Raw genomic sequence first — 20,834 nt, forward strand, 5'->3', positions numbered from 1 at the left:
CTCTACCACATATTTAAAGTCCTCTATAATAACAGGTACACTTTTACTTGTTGACGTGAATCTAGAACAAACACTATTTATCAAGGATAAGGTGTAAGCCGTACATAATACAATATCTTTTATCTGGTGCAACAGTCTCCTACCCAAGGGTGCATAATGAAATACTCACCTCAGTGGATCTAGCCTATCAGCTTACTAGGAAGCAGTGACATCACACTCATAAACCTCATCACTGTCAGACGCTCTAGTGATGTCACTGCTTCCTGGATGGTTAAGTCCCATAAAATAGATTTAGAACCTATTTAGGATTATCGACTATTCTTTTTAAAACATAATGAAAGGTTTATCAGAAGAACTAAAAGTCTAAATTAAATTCAATTAAAATCTTAACAATGTTACAATTTTACACAACGTATATTTGAATTAAAAACTTCTGTTCACAACATAGAATCAACATCAAAGAAAGATAAGTAATGTAATGTATGTACACAGTGACCACACCAGCAGAATAGTGAGTACAGCTCTGGAGTATAATACAGGATATAACTCAGGATCAGTACAGGATAAGTAATGTATGTACACAATGACCTCACCAGTAGAATAGTGAGTGCAACTCTGGAGTATAATACAGGATATAACTCAGGGTCAGTACAGGATAAGTAATGTAATGTATGTACACAGTGACCTCACCAGCAGAATAGTGAGTGCAACTCTGGAGTATAATACAGGATATAACTCAGGATCAGTACAGGATAAGTAATGTAATGTATGTAGACAGTGACCTCACCAGCAGAATAGTGAGTACAGCTCTGGAGGATAATACAGGATATAACTCAGGATCAGTACAGGATAAGTAATGTAATGTATGTACACAGTGACCTCACCAGCAGAATAGTGAGTACAGCTCTGGAGGATAATACAGGATATAACTCAGGATCAGTACAGGATAAGTAATGTAATGTCTGTACACAGTGACCTCACCAGCAGAATAGTGAGTACTGCTCTGGAGTATAATACAGGATATAACTCAGGATCAGTGCAGGATAAGTAATGTAATGTATGTACACAGTGACCTCACCAGCAGAATAGTGAGTAAAGCTCTGGGGTATAATACAGGATATAACTCAGGATCAGCACAGGATAAGTAATGTAATGTATGTATACAGTGACCTCACCAGCAGAATAGTGAGTACAGCTCTGGAGTATAATACAGGATATAACTCAGGATCAGTACAGGATAAGTAATGTAATGTATGTACACAGTGACCTCACCAGCAGAATAGTGAGTACAGCTCTGGAGTATAATACAGGATATAACTCAGGATCAGTACAGGATAAGTAATGTAATGTATGTACACAGTGACCTCACCAGCAGAATAGTGAGTACAGCTCTGGAGTATAATACAGGATATAACTCAGGATCAGTACAGGATAAGTAATGTAATGTATGTACACAGTGACCTCACCAGCAGAATAGTGAGTAAAGCTCTGGAGTATAATACAGGATATAACTCAGGATCAGTACAGGATAAGTAATGTAATGTATGTACACAGTGACCTCACCAGCAGAATAGTGAGTACAGCTCTGGGGTATAATACAGGATATAACTCAGGATCAGTACAGGATAAGTAATGTAATGTTTTTTCAGTGACTTAACTTATTCATAATACTACTACTACTACTAATCATCTTGTGTCCTGAGGATTCAGAAGCTGCTCCTCATGTCCCTACTGAACCTTTTAGGGGTCATATGCAAACAAAAGTATTGATGTCCTGATCCTATCTATACATTTAATGACCTACAATTTATAACAGCAGCATAGAGGGGGCACAAACTTTATTATTAATCAAACTGGCAACTCATAAATATCTGAGCAGATGATATCAGGGCCGGGGTCATGAAGAGACTTTTTTTGGCGCTGTTTTGTGACATTCTCGTCTATTGCTTGTTACACGGCGTCATCGCCCCCTTTATATTCCAGAAGTGCGTCTCCTTTTTGGGGCCATAAATCTGCTTTCTCTTTTGTCTATCGCTTTTCCAACATGGTCATTAACATGGTGACCGCCCCTCCATCCTCCGGGCACTTGGCCGATATATCCACCTATCATTTCCATTATTTGCCACGTGTCCTCCTCCCCCTCCTCTTCCCGTATCCTTCTACTGTCTCGCACCATTTAAATCCTTTTCGGGACACTTCTTCAGTCTCCACCAGTAGTTGCTCATATTTACAGCAAGTTTACTTGGATAGAGATGGATGGTGATGCTTGGGATTTTATCTTCAGGAGTCATGTACGGAGTGCGGCAGCTTAAAGGGGTATTCCGGCTTTATACATCTTTCCCCTATTCAAAGGATAGGGGATAAGATATATGATCGCAGAGGTCCCGCGCTGCCTCCAAGACGGGGACATGACTTCACGGTTACTCCCCCTAGTGGCGTCACGCCACACCCCCTCCCGTAGACATGAATGGAGGGGGTGTGGCGTGACGCCACTAGGGGGAGTAACCGTGAAGTCATGTCCCCGTCTTGGAGGCAGCGCGGGACCTCTGCGATCACGCCCCCTCCCATAGACATGAATGGAGGGGGGCGTGACGTGACATAACTAGGGGGCGTAGCCATGACGTCACATCCCCGTCTCGGAGGCAGCGTGGGACCTCTGCGATCATATATCTTATCCCCTATCCTTTTGATAGGGGAAAGATGTATAAAGCCGGAATACCCCTTTAACAATTCACATTCAGTAAAAAATGCTGCAGAAAAAAGAAAGTTTGCCCCTAATATAAACCCCCCATAAATATCATCTCCAGTCACCTGCTTCTGTCAAACTGTTAAAGTCCTGTTATTTTTTTATTTTACGTGATTTTGATCAGCTTCCATCACCCGGGCAATACTAACTAAGTCCTAAGTGCTCAGGAGGCAAATATTGCCCTTTGACCCTTTGGAGCTGACAGGGCTCAAGTCCTGCAGGAACGCGTGGGAACTAAGTTCCTGCACTTTTTCCACGGCAGGAACACCATTCCCATGAGCAGGAGTCCTGCAGGACCAGCCCTTGAGTGGAAAACTTTTTTCCCCAGCACTAGCCCCGTATCTGTCAACTACGTCAACCACTATATTGCGTCACACGTGTACGGGTCCTAGTGGCCTCCAATGATGCACGTCTACATTAAGGCATGTTTAGTGCGGAGATATCATACCTGTGACGGCAGCGGCGTAAAAACCTCATAATCTTCCGAGCAGCTTGGTCTTGTTTTTTCGTCAGGAGACTGCTTCTGTAGAAGGGGAGAAAATGGTCGATTAAAGGTCATGAATATATATATAGTCCATCAGTCCCTCGGCCCACCCCATGGGGTGGGGCTTACAGATATCATATAATAAATAATCTTAGGATCCACTACATATACAGTGAGTTATGGCCAGTGTGGGGACCAAGTGGGAGGAATCTGACAAAACTATTTCCTTTTATGATGTTCTTTGCATTTTTGTGTTGTGATTCATCTATATGTTGTATGGTTTAATGTGAACACACAGACAGTAACATTTCGGGGGGGAAAAAAGAGTACTTTACTGGGCCTGGCGCCCACTGACTTGTCAGGTCTACCAATGAAATTCCTAATTTTAAAAAGGATAAACAATTTAATGCTGATAGGATGTTTTTTTGCCCTTGGTGTATGAAAGGGTGAAAGTTTATACATTAAATTCTGAATAATAACTTCCCCAAGCTCCCTTAGGGTCAAGGGGTGAAGTCATACACTTATATTGTACAGTATATACATACAGTATCTAGCAGCTTGGGTAACAGTTTGAATAAGTTCTGTTTCATCAGCTATCCCTGTTCTGTAAGAAGAACCACTCAGTAGATAATCATTTCACTGATAATAACATTCCAGGGAAAATAAAGCACTTTACTTGGCCCACTGACCTGTCAGGTCTACCAGTGAGAGTCCTAATGTAAAAAGGAGAACCTATTCAATGCTGATAGGAAATAAATGTTTGTTGTCCTTATATATGTACGGTTATATATGTATTTAATACTGAATTATAACTTTCCCAAGCTCCCTTAGGGTCAGGGGGTGAAGTCATACACTTATATTGTACAGTATATACATACAGTATCTAGCAGCTTGGGTAACAGTTTGAATAAGTTCTGTTTCATCAGCTATCCCTGTTCTGTAAGAAGAACCACTCAGTAGATAATCATTTCACTGATAATAACATTCCAGGGAAAATAAAGCTCTTTACTTGGCCCACTGACCTGTCAGGTCTACCAGTGAGAGTCCTAATGTAAAAAGGAGAACCTATTCAATGCTGATAGGAAATAAATGTTTGTTGTTCTTATATATGTAAGATTAAAAAAGTATTTAATACTGAATTATAACTTTCCCAAGCTCCCTTAGGGGCAGGGGGTGAAGTCATACACATATCCTGTATAGTATAACTTATACACAATTAACTTTTGTCTTATCAGCTATCCCTGTGCTGTAAGAAGAACCACTCAATAGATAATTATTTCACTGACAGTAATTCCAGGGCAACTCCAAGCTCCCTTAGGGTCAAGGGGTGAAGTCGTGCACATAAGCTGAACAGTGTAACTTAAACACACAGTATCTAGCACAAAACTAGACTCCAAGCATTTTTCACCTGAGTTTCTGTTGTACAAGTGAACTCGTCCGACGCTTTTGTCGCATTCGCCCGCACTCCTTGTAGCTCCTGTAGTACTGCTGGATGAGCACCGCGGCGCGCCGGCTCTGCTGGAACTTCTTCTGTTCATAATAGCTTCTGAATTTGCTCTGGATGAGGATTGCAGCTTGGGTCATCTTTTTATAAAGTGCATACTGTGCGGGAAGATAAGAACATGACAAGTCTGAGCAAGTCAAAGGAATATGGCTGCAGGTATAGGTCCCATAAGGGATGTCACACAACTTTCCCAGGAAGAGCAATACTCCATTGTTATGTAGAATTACATTCCCTCTTCCAGTATCAATGATTTATTAGGCAGGTTTGTTATTCAGGACTGTAGAAAAGCTGGGTAAGGGGTTCTGATGACCATAAGGGGGATGCACTGCACCACTTAAAATGGCAGAGTATGAAGGCCTCATAAAGTTGCCCGGACTGTGATTTAATGGACCTATATTGCACAGCTCATAATATTTTCTTCAATAACCTTGGATAGTCGGGGCCTGAGAGGGAAATTAGGGCTTCATTTAGTTACGCGGGCCAATTAGCAGCCGGTAATGAAGATTAATACAACCATAAATAGTCTATTACCGGGAAGCTAAGTGTCAGGGCCATCAAGTGTTTGATGTTCATGGCATAGCAGCGGGCCCGCTGTCCCATCTGTCACACTGCACACATTGCATGTTCCCTAACAATACTGCATATTTATCAGTGGAAAATAAATGCTCACCGAGAGATATTTGAGCCAAAGGTCAGATGTAAAAATAATTCTTCAAACACGTCGGTAAGAGATATCTGGATAAACCTGGGCCTGTGTATGACGAGTTGAATGAGGTGATGAAATTAAGTAACCACGCTCCTGGCTTCTGATCTCTATGCTGTATTTATCATTAAAGGGGTACTCTGAAGGGAATTTTATTTTTTAATCATTTTAATCAACTGGTGCCAGAAAGAGAGGTTTTCTATGGGGATTTGTTCCTACTCTGGGCAGTTCCTAAAATGGACAGAGGTGTCAGCAGAGAGCACTGTGGTCAGGCAAAAAGGAAATTCAAAAATAAAAGAACTTCCTGTGGATCATAACAGCAGCTGATAAGTACTGAAAGGATTAAGATTTTTTTAATAGAAGTAATTTACAAATCTGTTTAACTTCCTGGCACCAGATGATTTAAAAAACACATTAAAAGGGGAATCTTTAATAGGCCCAATAAATATCAGCTAGTGGGGCCATTGTGTATAAATCGATACCAAGGTCCCTTAATCATATTACATGATATTTATATAGTTTTATTACCTTTTATGTAATATGAGGACATCAGTATTATAAAAGGGCATGCGATAGATAGGGGCTCTTTTATGGAATTTGCATATGAGTACAACTCTGTGTGGAGTATATTATCTGACTAGATCGAAAACCCTCTGATCAACGATTTGGTTATAAATCTATGGGGTAAATGCATCTCAATTAGGGAATACGGCCAGTGTTCTGCTTTAATGGGGTAGTCCCATACCCCAGAGTTCTAAACATTTTGTTCAGAACGCTTGGAGTGGGTGGCAGTGATTGTGACATCACGCCACACCCCCTCCATTCATGTCTATGGAAGGGAACGTGAGGGTCGTCAAGCCCCCTCCCATAGACATGAATAGAGGGGGTGTGGTGTGACATCATGAGGGGCGTTGTCGTGACATCACGATTACGGCCGTCCGTGTGCTGGGGACGCTGGGGTATGGGACTACCCCTTTAAAAGGAGTTGTCCAGTTTGAGTTACTACTGTCTTATCAGTTATCACTTATCCATTAACACTCAGCACATAATCCTGGGATAATGAAGCGCTTTACAGGACCTAGTGACAAGTCTTTCAGTGAAAGTCCTGATTTAAAATATATTACTGATTGAAAATATATTTTTGCTGCATTTCGCGTATGTTTGGATGAAAGTTTAAATATTAAATTCTGCATAAGGATTTACCTAAGCTCCTAAAGGATTAGAGGGTGAAGTCTTAAGAAATAGTAAGGGTAGACCATTTTTGTCTATTAGAAAAGAAATTCCTTCTACATTTACAGTATGTAAAGTATGAAAGTTTAAATATTTAATACTACATAATAAGTTGCCTAAGCTCCAATAGGATCAGTGGATGACATCATAAGAAATAGGGTGGATAAGACCATTTAATTGTTATAGAAATTCTTGCTGCACTAACAGTATTTTAGGGCAAAAGTTCTAACATTTGGCTCTAAAGACTTAAGAATAAAATACATAGCCAAATGTTACACTGTGTGAACAAGGCTAAATTCTGAATAATAACTTGCCTAAGCTCCAATAGGGTCAGAAGGTGAAGTTAACGGTGGAAAAGACTATTTTTTTATTAGGTGAGAAATTCCTTCTGCATTAACAGTATGTAAGTATGAAAGTTCAAATATTTAATATTGAATAATATGTTGCCTAAACTCCAAGAGGATCAGTGGTATTTTAGGGTAACAGTTCTAGCATTTACCTCTAAAGACTTAAGAATAAAATAAATAGTCGAATTTTACACTGTGTGAACAAAGCTAAATTCTAAATAATAACTTGCTTAAAGGGGTACTCCGGTGGAAAACATTTTTTTTTTTTTAAATCAACTGGTGCCAGAAAGTTAAACAGATTTGTAAATTACTTCTATTAAAAAATCTTTACCCTTCCAGTAGTTATTAGAAGCTGTATGCTACAGAGGAAATTCTATTCTTTTTGAATTTATTTTTTCTCTTGTCCACAGTGCTCTCTGCTGACACCTCTGTCCGGGTCAGGAGCTGTCCAGAGCAGCATAGGTTTGCTATGGGGATTTTCTCCTGCTCTGGACAGTTCCTGATCAGGTGTCAGCAGAGAGCACTGTGGACAAGACAAAAAATAAATTCAAAGAGAAAATAATTTTCTCTGCAGCATACAGCTGCTAAAAAGCACTGGAAGGGTAAAGATTTTTTAATAGAAGTAATTTACAAATCTGTTTAACTTTCTGGCACCAGTTGATTTAAACAAAAAAAATAAATGTTTTCCACCGGAGTACCCCTTTAAGCTTCTATAGGATCAAAAGGTGAAGTTCTAAAAAATATTAAGGGTGGAAAAGACCATTTTTTATTATGAAAGAAATGCCTGCTGCATTTTCAGTATGTAAGTTCAAATATTTAATACTAAAATAAAGGTTGCCTAAGCTCCAAAAGGATCAGTGGGTGAAGTCATTAGAAATAAGTTGAGTAAGACCATTTAATGCTTATAGAAGGGGTACTCCGCCCCTAGACATCTTATACCCTATCCAAAGGACATGGGATAAAATGTCTGATCTTAAGGTCCCGGCAGGGACCTCTGCGATCTCTGTGCAGCACCCGGCGCTTGTTTAGAAAGCTGGGTGCAATGCCAGGGGCTTGTGACGTGACGACTGCCATGCCTCTCCAATAGACTTGCATTGAGGGGGCGTGGTGTGACATCACAAGGGGGTGTGGCTGTGACATCACGATCCCCCGGGATTGAACCCAGCACCAGGTGCTGCACAGAGATCACCGGGGTCCCGGCGGTGGGACCCCTATGATCAGACATCTTATCCCCTATCCAAAGGAGATGTCTAGGGGTTTAGTACCCCTTTAAGCAAACTTAAATTAAAATACATGGCTGAATTTTAAACCGTGTGAGCTGAATTATAAATAATAACTTGTCTAAGCTCCCATAGGATAAGAAGGTGAAATTATAAGATATAGGGAGCATTGCTAAAATACTTTTAGATCCCAGTTAATACAGATACATAACATCATATTATCTATAGAAGAATAATAATTACCTTCAAGGCTATCCATGTAAGCTTTGGGAAGAATAAAATAAGGAATGTTAGTAAGAAAAAAAAAAACAATAAAAAAAAAATAAGAATTTGGTTAATCTTTAATTATTTTAGGACGTATTAAGCGAGAGAGTTACCGGGTGACAATAAAATGTCTGTTTTCACTGAAATGACCGAATCTGACAATACTTTAATTATCTGAACGTAATTAAAAAGAAGCGGTTTAATGTTCTCGGCCGACCACAGTGACTTCTCATTAGAGTGAATCATCGGACGGATCTCCGGCCTCTGATAGCGGGGAGGCAGCTCATTGGCTCGGATGTATAATTACGCCGCTCTCGTTTTCTGCTTGGCTGATGTTTATTGCGCTCGTAAAACTTTAATGTCCATTCCCAAATTTTATTGAATTTGCAACAAAGTAAAATAGGCGTTCAACACATTGTGTGTGGCTGTTCCTCCGAATTAATTTCATTTCGAGCCGTCCAAAATCTCCACTGTGTACCCGGGACATTCGCTTTTACTTACTCCTCGGCGACCAAACGATTTTTGATTTTATCTTAAAGGGATACTCCGCCCCTGGACATCTTATCATCTATCCAAAGGAAAGGGGATAAGATGTCTGATCGCGGGGGAAGTACGGACGCTAGGACCTCCCGCGATGACAAGGCCAGACATCTTATCATCGCTGGGACCACCGGCAGCCCCGCGTTCGAAACATTTATATTTAAAATGCCCGCCTCAGGCTTCTGTGTTTGTGATGTCCCGTCACGCCCCCTCCCATAGACATGAATGGAAGGGGAGTGGCATGATCTCAAAAACAGGTAAAACTGACGCTGGCGTTATGAACATAAATGTTCAGAATGCCGGGGTGCCGGCCTGGAGATTGCTGGGGGCCCCAGTGATGATAAGATGTCTAGGGGCAGAGTGCCTCATTAAAGGGGTACTCCACTGGCCAGCGTTTGGAACGAAATGTTCCGAATGCTGTTGTCGCGCTATGGGGGTCGGCCACCTCCCTTGTGATGTCATGGCCATGCCCCTCAATGCTAGTCAATGGACTTGCATTGAGGGGGTGTGGCAGTGACATCCCGAGGGGCGTGGCTGACCCCCGCAGGGCAAAAACAGCATTCGGAAAAAAAATTTCCGAACGCTGGCCAGTGGAGAACCTTTTTTTTTTTTTGCTTACATAGTGAAGCATAGCGGAGTACCCCTTTTTTTTGCTTACATAGTGAAGCATAGACTAGATAGATAGTTGGAGAATAATGTAGAGGCTTTCGTGTATGTCTTGTGTTTACCTGTTTTAGCTAATATGGCAGGCATGGGGTTTGAAGGCAAACTGGAAGAAGCTGTATCACCGAAATGATTTTCTAATGCTGCCTACATTTCCAATGAATCATTTGGCTTTGCACAGAGAGGGGGTGGAGTCTGATCACTGCACCTGGTCCTCTAATTAGGCTGCTGGTGCTGGATATCACCCGGGTGAACTGATTAGACTCATCAGTGGGTTGGGATTAGTCTACACCATGTGCAGTTTTACTGTCATTTGTACAAATGTGGTAAAATAGCACCATTTGTGAAAAAATGCAATGTGTGAACAAAGCCTCATAGGAGGTGTAAAGCTACTACATATACTGATCTCACAGAGATAGCAGCAGCAGTATACAAATAGAGCTGGAGGTGAGATGTATAACTACTAAATATCCGGATCCCATAGAGACAGCAGAAGTATACAGATAGAGCTGGAGGGGAGGTGTATAACTAATATATATCCTGATCCCTTAGTTTTAGCAGCAGTACACAGATAGAGCTGGAGGGGAGTAGTATAAATACTGCATATCCTGATCCCATAAAGATAACAGCAGTATACAGATAGAGCTGGAAGGGTGGTGTATAGCTTCTATATATACTGATCCCATAGAGTCAGCAGCAATATACAGATAGAGCTGGAGGGGATGTGCAGAACTACTATATATCCTGATCCCATATAAATAGCAGCAGCAGTATACAGATAGAGCTGGAGGGGATGTGTATAACTACTATATACCCTGATCCCATAGAAATTGCAGCAGCAGTATACAGACAGAGCTGGAGGGGATGTGCAGAACTACTATATAGCTTGATCCCATAAAGATAGCAGCAGTATACAGCTAGAGCTGGAGGGGTATAACTACTATATACCCTGATCCCATAGAGATAGCTCGATCAGTATACAGATAGACCTAGAGGGGAAATGTATAACTACTATATATCCAAATCCTGTAAACATAGCAGAAGCAGCAGTATACAGATAGAGCTAGAAGGAGAGGGGTCTGATAGGTGATTATGTCATTCTGTAGTTCACAGGAAGTTATCTAATACAGGACTTACCCCGTCTGTGACAAATTAAGCAATGCAATTTCTGTGGGTCTGGCTGGTGATAACATGACCCAGCTACAGTATTGAAACACATGAATGCAGCTGTGCTGTACAACTATGATGGTGAGTGTGAATGATATGTGACCCCCCCCCCCCCCAAAAAAAAAAAAATAATAATTAGAGTGCTTCTTTAATTTGAGACCTTTGGCCGGGATTGGCCTATAATCTATTTCTGGAGCCTCTGATTAATCAGTAACTCGAAGCCGTCAAAGCTTTCAACGTGTTGATGAAGCAGAGACAAAAACTCTGCACGAAGCGCAAGAGACCAACACGACCGGCGGAAAACGGGAACGAGTCCCAATTAGTCTGAATCGCAAGGAAGAGTCTTTGTGTTATTCTCATTTACAGCCAACACTCTACGAAGAACGGCGAAATCTACCGCCGCCGCATTTAGAGATGTATATTCCCTGCAATGAAAACAATCCGGCTGCCTTATTTCCTCCTTCTATTTAATCCTTTTATTTATTTTTTTAACTTTTCACTGTAAAATTAGATAATTGTATTTGGCTGTTAATGTATAAAAAGCAGAAAAGTTAATTTGTAATTGCCGCTATTTAAAAAAAAAAAAAAAAAAAAAAATATATATATATATATATATATATATATATATACTGTCTATATCTATCTATCTATCTATCTATCAATCTATATATATATTTTTTAATTGTTATTATTTATTGAATTAAAAAAAAAAAAAAAAAAAAAAAAAAATATATATATATATATATATATATATATATATATATATATATATACATATTAGGGATCGACCGATTATCGGCCGATATTCACGATTTTGGACATTATCGGTAATTTCCTTGCCGATAATCCGACAATGTCCCCCCCACCCCCCGTCCTGCCCCGCCTCCCCGGCCAGAGACTGCTGTCGCTGCCCCATTGCCTTCCCCATCCCCGGTTTTATAATGACCTGTTCCCGGGGCCCGGGGTCCGCGCTACTTCTGGCTCTGCGGTGTCCTGAGCGCTGCGCAGCGCAATGACGAGTGACGTCCTCAATGCGACATCCCCGTCAGTGCGCACAGTGACAGCTCAGGACGCCGCCGGAGCCAGAAGTAGCGCGGGCCCCGGGAACAGGTTATTATAAAACCGGGGATGGGGGAGGTAATGGGGCAGCAGCGGTGGTGGTGGTTGGACTAGGGAGGACCCCAGGACTGGCCGGGGGAGAGAAGCGGGTGGTGGCGGCGGTGGTCTCTGGCCCCGCAAAAGCCGCTGCAGTTCATTGATTTAAAGCGCCCGCATTAAATCATTGATCTGCAGTGGCTTCTGCTGGGCCAGGGGGGGGGGGGGGGGGTCGTGGGGGAGAAATAGCCGATAACTTACACCGGAATATCGGTATAAATTATCGGCGATCGGCCTTAAAGGTCACAGATTATCGGTATCGGCCCTAAAAAATCGATAAATCCCCAATATATATATATTTTATAATCTAGTCTGGACATTATAAATAGATGATTTTCAATTAGATTTTTTTTTTGGGGGGAAAGCAGAGAACTTGCCCTAAAAATATTTCTGAACGGATGACTGGATAAAGGGGAACTTTGCCTTCGGAAAGAACTACACAACTTCCTGTGGAGCATGCTGCAGCTGATAAGTACTGGAAGTATTAAGATTTTTACATAGAAGTAATTTACAAATCTGTATAATTTTCTGGGACCAGTTGATTTAAAAAAAATTTGCATATGAAAAGTTCTGAAACTTTTTAATAAAATTTTTTTTTTGTCCAATATCTCACCAATTTTTTGAACCAGCGCTCTCCAAAAGGTGGCCCTCCAGCTGTTGCAAAAAACGACATGCTTCCATGCGGCGAGTTGCAGTTTTACAACATCTGGAGGTCCACAGTTTGGAGACCCCTGGTCTAGACCGTGCACAAATGCGGCACAATTAAATATATCTGACGGTTTTCTGAATTTTTTTTTTTGAATGAACTAAAACCTAAAACATATCAGGAATTTGCAGAACGTTTCGTTGCACAATCAACATTTGCGCCGCTGTGTATTACCTGTTTATACTTTCTATAGCAGCGTTGTATGACGGCCGTAGCCACATCCTGTTGTTCCCGCAATGGACGACCCTAGGGAGACAGAATCGGTTTATCAGCGTTTGTCAATAATTATTTATCAATAAAGAAAGGCAACATGAATGGCAGAGTTTCCCAAACGTCAAGATTTCTGCTTCCTGTCAGTGAATAGAAACGATTTTTACAAGGCCTTGTGCACCTAACAGTATCCCTAGAATACTAGGGACCTTAAAACTATGGACCTTTAGACTTTGCAAAACTACAACTCTCAGCATGCCCGGACAGCCAACGGCTGTCCGGGCATGCTGGGAGTAGTAGTTTTGCAACATTTGACTTTCCACAGTTTGGAGGCCACTGGCCCAGAACTTTCCTGCATATACTGGACATGGGATAGGGTGATGGTTACGTGTGTCGTAAACGTTGCAGATTTTCTGTGACATTTTTTTCCCCGTTGAATTTAAAGGGGTACTCCGCTGGAAAACATTTTTTTTTTTTTTTATCAACTGGTGCCAGAAAATTAAACATATTTGTAAATTACTTCTATTTAATAATCTTAATCCTTCCAGTACTTATCAGCTGCTGTATGCTCCAAAAGAAGTTTTTTTTTCTTTTTGAATTTCTTTTCTGTCTGACCACAGTGCTCTCTGCTGACACCTCTGTCCGTGTCAAGATCTGTCCGGAGTAGGAGCAATTCCCCTTAGCAAACCTATCCTGCTCCGGACAGTTCCTGAGACAGACAGAGGTGTCAGCAGAGAGCACTGTGGTCAGACAGAAAATAAATTAAAAAAGAAATAAAACTTCCTGTTGAGCATACAGCAGCTAATAAGTACTGGAAGGGTTAACATTTTTTTTTAAATAGAAGTCATTTACAAATCTGTTTAACTTTTTGGCAACAGTTGATTAAAAAAAATAAAAAAAAAGGTTTCCAGCAGAGTACCCCTTTAATGATGATGTTTAAATCTGCAACAAATCCCCACTTAAGTAATAGTGTTTCAGATCTAATGGGGTACAAAAAATAACATAAAAAAGCTGCAGAGGCATTACTTTCCTGTCTCCTTCAGTCTGCTAGGGTCTTAGTCCTGTGCTTTCTGGTTGAGCCGTTGCTCAGTACTACAATTCCCAGAATGCATTTCTTTCCCTCTGCTCTTTATCACATTCCTCCCACCCTGCCTACTCCCCTTCCACAGCACTCGTGCCAGTTCCATGCCCAGAGCTGCTGTAGAACATCTAATTTCACAAAAGACCAATCGGTTGCAGCACCTGCTGTATTCATTCTGTGTCTGCTCCTCTGCCTGTGACATTGTTCAGCACAAGGCAGCATTCTGTAACCACTTCTCATTCTTACCTAAATGTCCCATTAAAAAGATATATACGTATATGTGTATATATGACGGGGAGATGGTGATGTAGCTGTAGGGGCTGGTCAGAGGTGATGTCATCATTCAGGGGCAGGGCTAGAGCTCAGAGACCAGGTCCAGCCACGCCTCCTGAGACAGCAGGGGATGATGCGTTGTCCCATGAGGGAGGAGTTTGGGAGCAGGAGACAACACCACACTGACATTGTGGGGACTACACAACTTACTTTCAGACAAGGGGGAGGAGCCAGGGGGCTGCTGAGACAACATAACACTAGTAATGAGAGGACTACACAACTACACATCTTCCTGTCATAAGAGAGGGAGGAGTTGGGAAGCTACTGAGACAACACCACACTGGCACTGACCGGACTACACAACTTCGTGTCAGAGGTGAATCACACAAAAACATTCTGAAGCCAGTACAATTTGTGATAACACTGTATTACGTTATATATATCTGAGGCTAATAGAGTTACTTATATACAATTTTTTCATACGGGAATACTCCTTAAATTTCTGTCCTATGTGTCTGTGCCCATATATATATATATATATATATATATATATATATATATATATATTGTAACAAACACTCAGCTGTGCAAGCAGGACAAGATCCAGATGAAGTTGAGCTTCTAAGTAGAAGTAAGAATATTTCCATTCACTGAAAGCAAGCAGAGATCTTGATAAACACTTGAACTTGGTGGTTGCAAAGCTGTACTGTATAGGCCAGTGTTTCCGAACCAGGGTGCCTCCAGCTGTTGCAAAACTACAACTCCCAGCATGCCCGGACAGCCGTTGGCTGTCCGGGCATGCTGGGAGTTGTAGTTTTGCAACAGCTGGAGGCACCCTGGTTGGGAAACACTGGTATAATCGGTGTATGGGGGCCAAATTGTACGAGTGAAGAGGAATGAGACGAACCTTGTACTTCCTGAACACGCTCTGGATGAGTTTGGCCGCCTCGTAGAGTTCTCTCTGTTCGTGGTCGGACAGGGTCAGCTGGGAAAATTCGTTTTCCACCTTCTCGTTGGTGGACGCGCTGAGAAATTCTGACCACTCAGCAGCGGAGGGCAGACTGGGCTTCTCAAAGGTTGTTTCACTCATGGGGGAACACGCAGGACTGAGGCTGGTGTTAGAGGATGGAGTCAGCGGTTCATTGTAGAGCGACCTGAGCGAGAGACCAAGACCCCATTATACAGACTGGTCTATGAGGTCATAGTGCTATAACTTGGTGATAGGGACCATACCGGTATAATCCGGGTATATACTGTATATAATATATATGTACAGCTGGTATAAGTTATATATCTCCTGTATATAGTGATATGGACCATGCTGGTATAACCTGGTATATACTGTATATAATTATATATGTACAGCTGGTATAAGTTATATATATTCTGTATATAGTGATATGGACCATGCTGGTATAACCTGGGTATATACTGTATATAATTATATATGCACAGCTGGTATAAGTTATATATCTCTGTATATAGTGATATGGACCATGCTGGTATAACCTGGTATATACTGTATATAATTATATATGTAGAGCTGGTATAAGTTATATATCTCCTGTATATAGTGATATGGACCATGCTGGTATATCCTGGGTATATACTGTATATTATATATATGTACAGCTGGTATAAGTTATATATCTCCTGTGTATAGTGATATGGACCATGCTGGTATAGCCTGGTATATACTATATATAATATATATGTACAGCTGGTATAAGTTATATATCTCCTGTATATAGTGATATGGACCATGCTGGTATAACCTGGGTATATACTGTATATAATATATATGTACAGCTGGTATAAGTTATATATCTCCTGTATATAGTGATATGGACCATGCTGGTATATCCTGGGTATATACTGTATATAATATATATATGTACAGCTGGTATAAGTTATATATCTCTTGTATGTAGTGATATGGACCATGCTGGTATAACCTGGTATATACTGTATATAATTATATATGTAGAGCTGGTATAAGTTATATATCTCCTGTATATAGTGATATGGACCATGCTGGTATATCCTGGGTATATACTGTATATTATATATATGTACAGCTGGTATAAGTTATATATCTCCTGTATATGGTAATATGGACCATTCTGGTATAACCTGGGTATATACTGTATATAATATATATGTACAGCTGGTATAAGTTATATATTTCCTGTATATGGTGATATGGACCATGCTGGTATAACCTGGGTATATACTGTATATAATATATATATATATATATATATATATATACAGCTGGTATAAGTTATATATCCTGTATATAGTGATATGGACCATGCTGGTATAACCTGGTATATACTGTATATAATTATATATGCACAGCTGGTATAAGTTATATATCTCCTGTATATAGTGATATGGACCATGCTGGTATAACCTGGGTATATACTGTATATAATATATATGTACAGCTGGTATAAGTTATATATCTTCTGTATATAGTGATATGGACCATGCTGGTATAACCTGGGAATATAATGTATATAATATATATGTACAGCTGGTATAAGTTATATATCTTCTGTATATAGTGATATGGACCATGCTGGTATAACCTGGGTATATACTGTATATAATATATATGTACAGCTGGTATAAGTTATATATCTCCTGTATATAGTGATATAGACCATGCTGGTATAACCTGGTATATACTGTATATAATTATATATGTACAGCTGGTATAAGTTATATATCTCCTGTATATAGTGATATGGACCATGCTGGTATAACCTGGTATATACTGTTTATAATATATATGCACAGCTGGTATAAGTTATATATCTCCTGTATATGGTGATATGGACCATGCTGGTATAACCTGGTATATACTGTATATAATATATATGTACAGCTGGTATAAGTTATATATCTCCTGTATATAGTGATATGGACCACACTGGTATAACCTGGTATATACTGTATATAATTATATATGTACAGCTGGTATAAGTTATATATCTCCTGTATATAGTGATATGGACCATGCTGGTATAACCTGGGTATATACTGTATATAATATATATGTACAGCTGGTATAAGTTATATATCTCCTGTATATAGTAATATGGACCATTCTGGTATAACCTGGGTATATACTGTATATAATATATATGTACAGCTGGTATAAGTTATATATCTCCTGTATATGGTGATATGGACCATACTGGTATAACCTGGTATATACTGTATATAATATATATGTACAGCTGGTATAAGTTATATATCTCCTGTATATAGTGATATGGACCATGCTGGTATAATCCGAGTATATACTGTATATAATATATATGTACAGCTGGCATAAGTTATATATCTCCTGTATATAGTGATATGGACCATGCTTGTATAACCTGGGTATATACTGTATATAATATACATGTACAGCTGGTATAAGTTATATATCTCCTGTATATTGTGATATGGACCATGCTGGTATAACCTGGGTATATACTGTATATAATATATATGTACAGCTGGTATAAGTTATATATCTCCTGTATATGGTGATATGGACCATGCTGGTATAACCTGGGTATATACTGTATATAATATATATGTACAGCTGGTATAAGTTATATATCTCCTGTATATAGTGATATGGACCATGCTGGTATAACCTGATATATACTGTATATAATATATATGTACAGCTGGTATAAGTTATATATCTCCTGCATATAGTGATATGGACCATGCTGGTATAACCTGGTATATACTGTATATAATATATATGTACAGCTGGTATAAGTTATATATCTCCTGTATATAGTGATATGGACCACACTGGTATAACCTGGTATATACTGTATATAATTATATATGTACAGCTGGTATAAGTTATATATCTCCTGTATATAGTGATATGGACCATGCTGGTATAACCTGGGTATATACTATATATAATATATATGTACAGCTGGTATAAGTTATATATCTCCTGTATATAATGATATGGACCATGCTGGTATAACCTGGGTATATACTGTATATAATATATATGCACAGCTGGTATAAGTTATATATCTCCTGTATATAGTGATATGGACCATGCTGGTATAACCTGGGTATATACTGTATATAATTATATATGTACAGCTGGTATAAGTTATATATCTCACATACATAGTGATATGGACCATGCTGGTATAACCTGGGTATATACTGTATATAATATATATGTACAGCTGGTATAAGTTATATATCTCCTGTATATAGTGATATGGACCATGCTGGTATAACCTGGGTATATACTGTATATAATTATATATGTACATCTGGTATAAGTTATATATCTCCTGTATATAGTGATATGAACCATGCTGGTATAACCTGGTATATACTGTATATAATATATATGTACAGCTGGTATAAGTTATATATCTCCTGTATATGGTGATATGGACCATGCTGGTATAACCTGGTATATACTGTATATAATTATATATGTAGAGCTGGTATAAGTTAAATATCTCCTGTATATGGTGATATGGACCATGCTGGTATAACCTGGGTATATACTGTATATAATATATATGTACAGCTGGTATAAGTTATATATCTCCTGTATATAGTGATATGGACCATGCTGGTATAACCTGGTATATACTGTATACAATATATATGTACAGCTGGTATAAGTTATATATCTCCTGTATATAGTGATATGGACCATGCTGGTATAACCTGGTATATACTGTATATAATATATATGTACAGCTGGTATAAGTTATATATCTCCTGTATATAGTGATATGGACCACACTGGTGTAACCTGGTATATACTGTATATAAATATATATGTACAGCTGGTATAAGTTATATATCTCCTGTATATGGTGATATGGACCATGCTGGTATAACCTGGTATATACTGTATATAATATATATGTACAGCTGGTATAAGTTATATATCTCCTGTATATAGTGATATGTACTATGCTGGTATAACCTGGTATATACTGTATATAATATATATGTACAGCTGGTATAAGTTACATATCTCCTGTATATAGTGATATGGACCATGCTGGTATAATCCGGGTATATACTGTATATAATATATATTTACAGCTGGCATAAGTTATATATCTCCTGTATATAATGATATGGACCGTGCTGGTATAACCTGGGTATATACTGTGTATAATTATATATGTACAGCTGGTATAAGTTATATATCTCCTGTATATAGTGATATGGACCATGCTGGTATAACCTGGTATATACTGTATATAATTATATATGTACAGCTGGTATAAGTTATATATCTCCTGTATATAGTGATATGGACCATGCTGGTATAACCTGGGTATATACTGTATATAATATATGTACAGCTGGCATAAGTTATATATCTCCTGTATATGGTGATATGGACCATGCTGGTATAACCTGGGTATATACTGTATATAATATATATGTACAGCTGGTATAAGTTATATATCTCCTGTATATAGTGATATGGACCATGCTGGTATAATCCGAGTATATACTGTATATAATTATATATGTACAGCTGGTATAAGTTATATATCTCCTGTATATAGTGATATGGACCATGCTGGTATAACCTAGGTATATACTGTATATAATTATATATGTACAGCTGGTATAAGTTATATATCTACTGTATATAGTGATATGGACCATGCTGGTATAACCTAGGTATATACTGTATATAATTATATATGTACAGCTGGTATAAGTTATATATCTTCTGTATATAGTGATATGGACCATGCTGGTATAACCTGGTATATACTGTATATAATATATATGTACAGCTGGTATAAGTTATATATCTCCTGTATATAGTGATATGGGCCATGCTGGTATAACCTGGGTATATACTGTATATAATATATATGTACAGCTGGTATAAGTTATATATCTCCTGTATATAGTGATATGGACCATGCTGGTATAACCTGGGTATATACTGTATATAATATATATGTACAGCTGGTATAAGTTATATATCTCCTGTATATAGTGATATGGACCATGCTGGTATAACCTGGTATATACTGTATATAATATATATGTACAGCTGGTATAAGTTATATATCTCCTGTATATAGTGATATGGACCATGCTGGTATAGCCTGGGTATATACTGTATATAATATATATGTACAGCTGGTATAAGTTATATATCTCCTGTATATAGTGATATGGACCATGCTGGTATAACCTGGTATATACTGTATATAATATATATATATGTACAGCTGGTATAAGTTATATATCTCCTGTATATAGTGATATGGACCGTGCTGGTATAACCTGGTATATACTGTATATAATAATATATGTACAGCTGGTATAAGTTATATATCTCCTATATATAGTGATATGGACCATGCTGGTATAACCTGGTATATACTGTATATAATTATATATGTACAGCTGGTATAAGTTATATATCTCCTGTATATAGTGATATGGACCATGCTGGTATAATCTTGGTATATACTGTATATAATTATATATGTACAGC

General features: G+C 38.8%; 1 protein-coding gene across 11 annotated transcripts in view; it reads right to left on the bottom strand.

Annotated features, from left to right (window-relative positions):
- Positions 1-20,834, bottom strand: part of LOC130293821 (calmodulin-binding transcription activator 1-like) — a 1,711,968-nt gene that overhangs the window by 42,790 nt on the left and 1,648,344 nt on the right. For 10 of the 11 annotated variants that reach the window (XM_056542962.1, XM_056542965.1, XM_056542967.1 and 7 more), the window contains 5 exons: positions 15,201-15,447; positions 12,904-12,975; positions 8,478-8,498; positions 4,639-4,832; positions 3,195-3,269 (listed from right to left, as the gene is read on the bottom strand). In XM_056542962.1, coding sequence (XP_056398937.1) covers positions 3,195-3,269; positions 4,639-4,832; positions 8,478-8,498; positions 12,904-12,975; positions 15,201-15,447 — 609 coding nt within the window. The remainder of the gene's footprint in view (positions 1-3,194; positions 3,270-4,638; positions 4,833-8,477; positions 8,499-12,903; positions 12,976-15,200; positions 15,448-20,834) is intronic. The other variant, XM_056542963.1, reaches the window with a different exon arrangement.

Source organism: Hyla sarda, chromosome 10 (genome assembly GCF_029499605.1).
Source record: "Hyla sarda isolate aHylSar1 chromosome 10, aHylSar1.hap1, whole genome shotgun sequence".
NCBI lineage: Eukaryota > Metazoa > Chordata > Amphibia > Anura > Hylidae > Hyla > Hyla sarda.